The sequence below is a fragment of the Gymnodraco acuticeps genome, unplaced genomic scaffold (assembly GCF_902827175.1).
Source record: "Gymnodraco acuticeps unplaced genomic scaffold, fGymAcu1.1, whole genome shotgun sequence".
Classification (NCBI taxonomy): domain Eukaryota; kingdom Metazoa; phylum Chordata; class Actinopteri; order Perciformes; family Bathydraconidae; genus Gymnodraco; species Gymnodraco acuticeps.
Window position 1 is genome coordinate 1 of NW_022991467.1, and position 8,004 is coordinate 8,004.

General features: G+C 39.4%; 1 protein-coding gene across 1 annotated transcript; it reads left to right on the plus strand.

The window, feature by feature from the left end:
* Window positions 1-5,456: 5,456 nt before the first annotated feature.
* Window positions 5,457-7,050, plus strand: LOC117533000 (galactose-specific lectin nattectin-like). Its single transcript, XM_034196627.1, has 6 exons — window positions 5,457-5,505; window positions 5,814-5,879; window positions 6,016-6,028; window positions 6,342-6,446; window positions 6,581-6,715; window positions 6,927-7,050. Coding segments are annotated over exons 2-6 (351 nt in total). The 5' UTR covers window positions 5,457-5,505; window positions 5,814-5,877; the 3' UTR covers window positions 7,023-7,050.
* The last annotated feature ends 954 nt before the right edge of the window (window positions 7,051-8,004 follow it).

Consider the following 8,004-nt stretch of genomic DNA (forward strand, 5'->3'; position numbering starts at 1 on the left):
CTGAACGCAGGTGGCGAAAAACAAATCTCCAGGTTCACTTTGAAATCTATAAAGAGAGACTTGGCCTTTATAATTTGGAATTGAAAAACGCACGACAATCGTTCTTCTCTGACATCATTACCAAAAACAAAAACAACAACGCACGTGCCTTGTTTGCTACCGTCGACAGACTAACTAACCCCCCAGCCTCTGAATTTCTATCCACCAGGGCGTGCAATGATTTTGCCTCCTTCTTCACTGACAAAATTCAGAAAATCAGACAAGCAGTCAGTGCCTCTGCATCAGGAACAGCAAATGTGTTGTCCCTATGTGCACCTAACATCAATTCAAACACCATGACACAATTCCATCAGATTAATGATAAAAACCTAGAGGACATTATTCAACTTCTGAAATCCTCCTCCTGCTGCCTTGATATTATTCCAACAGGATTTTTCAAAGATGTTTTGCCTTGCATGGCCTCAGATCTACTTCATATAGTAAACAAATCTCTTTACTCAGGTATTTTTCCACAGGCCCTGAAAACTGCAGTCATTAAACCGCTCTTAAAAAAGAATAATCTAGATGCTTCAGTAATGAACAATTACAGGCCCATATCAAACCTGCCATTTCTAGGTAAAATCATTGAAAAGGTTGTTTTTGAACAGTTGAGTAATTTCTTGCATTTAAATAACTGTTTCGATGTGTTCCAGTCAGGCTTTCGTCCAAACCACAGCACTGAGACTGCTCTTGTAAAGGTCTTTAATGACATCCACTTAAACACAGACAGTGGCAGAACTTCAGTGTTAGTATTATTAGATCTCAGTGCTGCGTTTGACACTGTTGACCACAGCATATTACTAGACTGACTGGAAAACTGGGTGGGACTTTCGGAAACAGTTCTAAATGGGTTTGAATCCTACTTAAAGGACAGAAACAACTTTGTTTCTATAGGTAAATACACATCTGAGTTGACAAATATGACATGTGGGGTTCCTCAAGGCTCCATCTTGGGGCCTCTTCTCTTTAACATCTACATGCTACCTGGCTCAGATAATGAAAAACAACAAAATAAGTTACCATAGCTATGCAGATGACACACAAATTTACGTAACAATTTCACCAGGAGACTATGCTCCAATTCAAACACTGAGTAAGTGCATTGAACAAATCAATGACTGGATGTGTCAGAACTTTCTCCAATTAAACAAAGATAAAACTGAGGTAATGGTTTTTGGAGCCAAGTCAGAACGTATAAAAGTTAGCGCTGAGCTTCAGTGTGCAATGTTCAAAACAACAGATAAAGCCAGAAATCTAGGTGTAGTCATGGACTCTGACCTGAGTTTCAACAGTCACATTAAAACAGTTACTAAATCAGCCTACTATCACCTAAAGAATATATCTAGGATTAAAAGACTAATGTCACAGCAGGATTCGGAAAAACTTGTCCATGCCTTTATCTTCAGTCGACTCGACTACTGCAATGGTGTCTTCACAGGTCTCACTAAAAAATCTATTAGAAAGCTGCAGCTGATTCAGAACGCTGCTGCTCGAGTCCTCACTAACACTAAGAAAGAGGATCACATCACTCCTGTTCTGAAGTCTTTACACTGGCTTCCTGTGTGTCAACGAATAGATTTCAAAAATATTGCTACTGGTTTATAAAGCACTGAATGGTTTAGGCCCAAAATACATTAATGACCTCCTGCTAAATTATGAACCATCCAGATCTCTCAGGTCTTCAGGGACTGGTCAGCTTTCTGTCCCCAGAGTCAGAACTAAACATGGTAAAGCAGCATTCAGTTATTATGCTCCAAATATCTGGAACAAACTCTCAGAAACCTGCAGGTCCTGTGAGGAATTGCAGTATCTCCTTCTCCTTTTTTCTGTTTGTCTGTCTTCCTGGCTGGGCGTGGTTGACCTACTTTCCGTTTCCCGCCAACTCACCTCCGCTCCTGTTTCTCATCATCACTGATTACCACTACTCACCTGCTGCTGCTTAAAACTCCGGTTCGATCATCAGACTTCGCCAGTTCTTCGTATACTCACAGTGGTAAACTCCAGTTCCGGCTGACTAGAATTGCTAGTCTTTTTGTATACTCTTCCAGTTGGATTTTTCATATACTAATCCTGTTCTGTTTTGTGCCTGTTCCAGAAACTCCATATTCCATTCCGTCCTGCCTGCCACGTCCAGCCCAACCTCCGTCTCAGCCCTGCTCCACGTTCTTCCCACTCTGTTGAGAGTTTGCTTTGTCTCCTGCCTGTTTTTTGAGGACTTGAATAAATCCAGTCTTTTGACACTTCACCTAAGTCTCCATTCTTGGCCAGAACTGGCCAAGAATGAACCCGCAGGATCCGGAGCAGATTCTACCCCAATCCTTCATGCCCTGTCAAGTCAGGGTTCCCTCCTGAGTGAACACGAAAAGCTCATCCGAGCGTTGGTTGAGAGTAACCGGTCCATGGCTCAACATGTCTCCGAGTTGGCGTGCCAGATCTCCGCTCTCACTACCTCGACGGTAGCATTTCAGGCTACTCCCAGTCCAGTCCCTTTGCCCCCTCCTCGCCAGGATTTTCCTATCACCGATCCTGAGCCATTTCACGGAGATGTGGAGAAATGCAGAGGTTTTTTGTTTCAATGTAACAAGGTTTTTCGCCAGCGTCCTGTTGCATTTGCTGCTGAAGCAACGAGGATTAATTTTGTTTTGGGGTTGCTCCACGGGAGAGCTTTAACCTGGGCAGAGGCTTTAAACTCTTCGGTGGATTTTGACACTCTACGTTTTGAGGGCTTCTCTGATCGGTTCTCAGCTGTTTTTGATCATCCCAACTCCTCTGGCTCCGCCGAGAATAAGCTGCTTAGCCTGCAACAAGGAAACCGGACAGTGGCTGATTGCTCCATCGAGTTTCACACACTCGCTGCAGAGGCTCGATGGGACGAGGCGGCTCTCAAGGCGGTGTTTTTAAGAGGATTAAGTGACCAGCTTCGGGACGAATTTGCAGCACGAGACGTTCCAGCCAGCGATCTCTCAGAGCTGATCTCCTTAGTGTCTCGTTTGGACGGTCGTCTACGGGAGCGCCGAGCTGAGCGAACACGGAGGGATTCACCAGTCTCACTCAGTAAGCCCAGTTTTTCCTCCTACTCTGCTCACTCGGTGTCTAGACCTCCATCTTTTCCTCCGCCGTCCAGCGTGCGCACCTCTTCTCAGGAGGAGCCCATGCAACTGGGTCGTGCTAGACTTTCTCTGGAGGAGCGTCAGCGCCGGATAGGTGCAGGCCAATCTTTTTGACACTTCACCTAAGTCTCCGTCCCAAGTGTTCTTGCATAGCGGGTTCAAGTTTTGAGTCTCTTTACGAGGAGCGTAACAGGTCCGCTGCAACTCTGAATAATTTTAAATCCAGGTTGAAGACTTTTCTTTTTGTCTGCTTTTAATTGAACTATTCATATCTTAAACTGCACTGTAACTTTTAGCCATGTATATTTTCTTTTAATGTTTATTTTATTAGCTTTTCTTTTTAATGACTGATTTTAAATGCCCTTTTCTTAATGTATTTTATTTTTTGTAAAGCACTTTGAATTGCCTTGTGTTGAAAAGTGATATATAAATAAACTTGCCTTGCCTAAGACGACCAGGGAGGCGACAACCGTAACAAGGGGTGTGATGTGTTTTCTCTTGAGTATTTGCTTTTACAACCAAGTGTTGTATTGAACAAATCATTTAATTAAGCATATATTTGTTTAAGCAATGAAGAAAAACAAAAGAGCAATATGATGCTCACGGATGTAGTGAGCTTTGAAAGGAAAGTAAAGAAGCAAACTCATGACCATCATCTTTCTTTGGAAGAGTTCCAAACATAAACACTAATTATTTTTGGGCTATGATGCATTAGTATAGTTGTTGAAGCTAAAACTTGAACTGTTTGCCTGTTAATGGGGGGTCGTGTGTCGTAGTGGATTGTCCGGTGTTCGTATCAGGGGTCTCAGGTTCAAACCCCACTGCAGTCAGCATGTTGTTGTGTCCCTGGGCAAGACACTTCACCCCAATACTGTGGGGATTGCCCACAGTATTGAGTATGTAAGTCGCTTTGGATAAAAGCGTCTAACAAGTAACATGTAATGTTAATGGGAAATAAACCTCAACTTCTGTATTTATTTGGCATGTGCATATGGTAACTGTTTGCATATTTAAAAACTATATTAGAGATGCACCATTGTGACATTTCTCAGTCGATACCAATGTTTTAAGTAACAATTTTACTGATGCTGGTGTTTTGTGCTATTTATTCTAACAACTATATTTTTTTTAAATAAAAAAGAATAGAAGCTGATATTCATTTATCACACTAAATCTGGTTGAGCACAAATACCTATAAAGCACCTTTTAACAAAGTATTTCTAGTCTTCGATACAATTACCTACTTTAGGAAAATATTTTTAGTACCAACCGTAAGTGGTTGCATTTGACTCTTGTCTGTCATAATCCATTATCACTCGTCATTTTTATAATGATATTCTTGTCTTCAATAGGCCTTCATAACAACAGCCTAGTTAATTAAGGTTTTTTCACGAATACTCACATGTAAGTGACCTCGTTTACTTATCATCACCATATCCAATGAACTGGATAAAAAGTGCGTGGCGGTATTACGAAAATAGTATTGTGACATCGAGTCAGATGAGCAAAGGGTGGTGGTCGTAAGGGTGGCCCTAGTAAACATGGAACATTCTGGTCGACTGTCCCACATAAAGACAACCGGTTAGGAGTAAATAGTGCCAGGAATTGAATGAATGCATGCCAACAGATTTTATAAATGGGGTTATTTCTTATGGACCTTGCTATGTACACAGTAGAGTTATCTGTTGGCTTGTACTTAGGAAGTACAAAAGTATTAAGAACACTGTTGACTAAAATATCATTATATGCTTAATCATCAATATGTCCAGGATATTGGACGATATCAGAGCATCAAAGCCAGGAAAGGCAAGTTAATTTATAAAGCACCTTTCAACACAAGAACAGTAAACAATGATCACTGGCCGCTAACCTAAAGTACACATACGTTTGGAGGCAGGGATATATATAACACATACTGTGAGAGTTGTATCGCAGAACTTCCTTCTGTATTTTGCATTTGTGTACCTGAAGGTTATAAATGATTTGTTTCAGTGTGGGTCCAGTAAGAACAATGGTGTCTAGAGGCGAACGTTTGCGAAATTATATTATCTCAGTGAAACACATGTAAAGAAAAGGTATAGTGGGATGAAAATGTACGCATGTTGTTAATTATTTTTGAAAATATTTGAATATGTTGGAGTTTAAATGTGTGTTGGACATGCTGTGGCTGATAGCTGAACAGGCAGTGGATCAATATCTTGTTTGAAGAGCATTCTGGTTTTCCTCAAGTCTGAGCCAATAGATTACACAATATTTATACAAAGGACTTGCTAACCAAGTATAAACTCTGGATTTCCCTCTCAAAGTCACCCTGTTACCTGCTGCAAGTGCAACCTCAACTGATCATCATAACAAGGTAAGGCTCTCGTACTTTTCTTTCATTATGGCTTCATCTGTTTTGATACCTACAGAAAGAGATATCATAAATTCATTATTACGTTTAGTTTTCACTTCTGAAAAAGTGAAATCACCTTTTCATGTCTGGTTCTTTACAATGTCTTGTTTCAGTAAAACCTCCAAACTTTTGTGTATATATTTTTTATTGTCTTCTCTATTTCTGAATTAGAATCTTTTTTAATTTTAATTTTGTAATTGAGGTACACATTAAGACATTAAATATACTTGTAAATGATGCATTAACTTATTAATAACTTCTTTACACAGATGGCTTCATGTCTTCATTTCATTGTGGTCCTCTGTTTGACCAGTGGACTGTGGAGTGGAGCAAATGTAAGTTTTACGCACACTAATACATTTATATACCACGATCTTTAGGGTTATAATAAGGTATTGAATAACACACAATAACATATACAATTAAGTTCCTATTAATCCATTGATAATGATGTTTTCTTTGTGTTCACAGGCACAGAAAGAAGGTTGGTAATTATAAAGTGACTTGTACTTTCTACCTGCTGCTCTAACAATTAATTATTTTCCCAAATTAAGGTTTTAGTTACATTGTTAAATTGTTGAGCTGCTGGTGAGGAATAGTAACACAAAGAGGGGATTTCTCCTAAAGGATTATTACTTTAAAATATGTTTTAGTCACTCCACCAATATGGAGAGGAAGAATGATTACTGCACTTCTTTGAGGTTTTAAATTGCTCCCAAACTATAAAATATCACTTTAACGCTTTTCCTCTCACACTTATTCCATGCCAGATTAATGAATGTCCTTATCATCTTTAGAAAATCCATGCTGACCCATGTAAGACCTGCCCTTCTGGATGGACTCCGTTTGAAGATCACTGTTACATGTACAAGCATGCTGCTAAGACCTGGGCTGATGCAGAGGTACATCGAGGAACAATACGAGTTATAACTGACCAACATGTTTATAGAGTTCTCACTTCTATTTCCTCATTTAACTCTCGCTTTTCTCTCACTTGCTTTATGTTATTTTATTCAATCCACACGTTGCATATTAGGTGGACTGCATTGCCCTTGGTGGAAATCTGGCTTCAATCCCCAACCAAGAGGTGTACACATTTATCAGAAAGATCATAAACACAGCGACTAACGCAAATGAACAGACTTGGATTGGAGGCAATGACTTGGCAAAGGTGAGTAATTTAATATTAAACACGATGCAATGGGTTCGTCTCCTTTAAGCCTGACCTTGAATATATTCGTAATTAAATTTGCACTTAACTTTATTGTTTAATATAGAACCAAGGTAAAGCTGACATCTGGACACTGAACTATCAGCAGGGTTGGATGGGGTAAAATATATTTTTTTTATTGGATTTAATTGATCATTAAACTTTTTTTTAGGAGGGCGTGTGGATGTGGAGTGATGGTACCAAGTTTGTCGCCAAAAACTGGTCTCCCGGCCAACCCGACAATAAAGGGTCTCGAAACTGCTTGTGATGAACTTCGGTATGCACTAATAATCTGTTTACCACCAGCAATGTCAATTTAGCTGTTAAAATTCATGTTACAAAAGTCATCTTTGTAACTGATAACTTATATAATCTGGATTATGAATTTCATTTATTTATACATAACATTAAGTAGAATCCTCTAAAGTATTAGATTGATATACTATTATGTAACTTTTTAATTATTTGATCTACCTGATCCATTCAAATGTACTTGTTAAAAATGTGAAGTTAGGCTTTAGAAAACTGTGACCATTTCTGACATCGTACACATCAAATAATTGTGTGATTGATTGATATTTTTGTTTGTTTCCTAACTCTTAAACTCTAGATCTTATCAATGATTCTCCTTGTACCCATTTGAAACCCTTTGTTTGTGGCGTGCGCCTGTGAAGAACCCTGGCCCCCACATGCTGACACTATGATGTCACCACCCCACTCGTGATGTCTCTTCCACCAGGGTGTCAAGCCTCGATGACATCACTGCTGGAAGCCATTTTGAAATTTCTGATTTTATTTCAGCTGATTTAATAAATGGATACATCCTGTCCAACAATCCGTCTCATCTCTTTTAAAGCTAAATATGTGTTCATTTAGAAAATAAAATCGAATCAATCAACTGGTTTATACGACAATAGGGAAAGGTAGAAGAAGTAAATCGACAGCCCAAACATGAACCGTAGCCACAAAGCAGGAAAATGCACACAAGTATGTGGACAAGGGTGTCAATCTTTTGACACAAGTACATATCTGCTGGCCTATTTACTTATGATCACCATCATCTCCCCGTTGAAGTTTGTTATCTTTGAAGACTATATATTTGTTTTCTCTCAAATTCATGCCAATAATATCTTATATCTAATAAAACTAGAGACCATTTTGCAAAGGGAAAACACCAGCTGCAACGCCAAACTGGGCGAGGGGAGTTAAGTGGGGGTACATTTTTTGTGATATCAAATGGGGACAGGGTT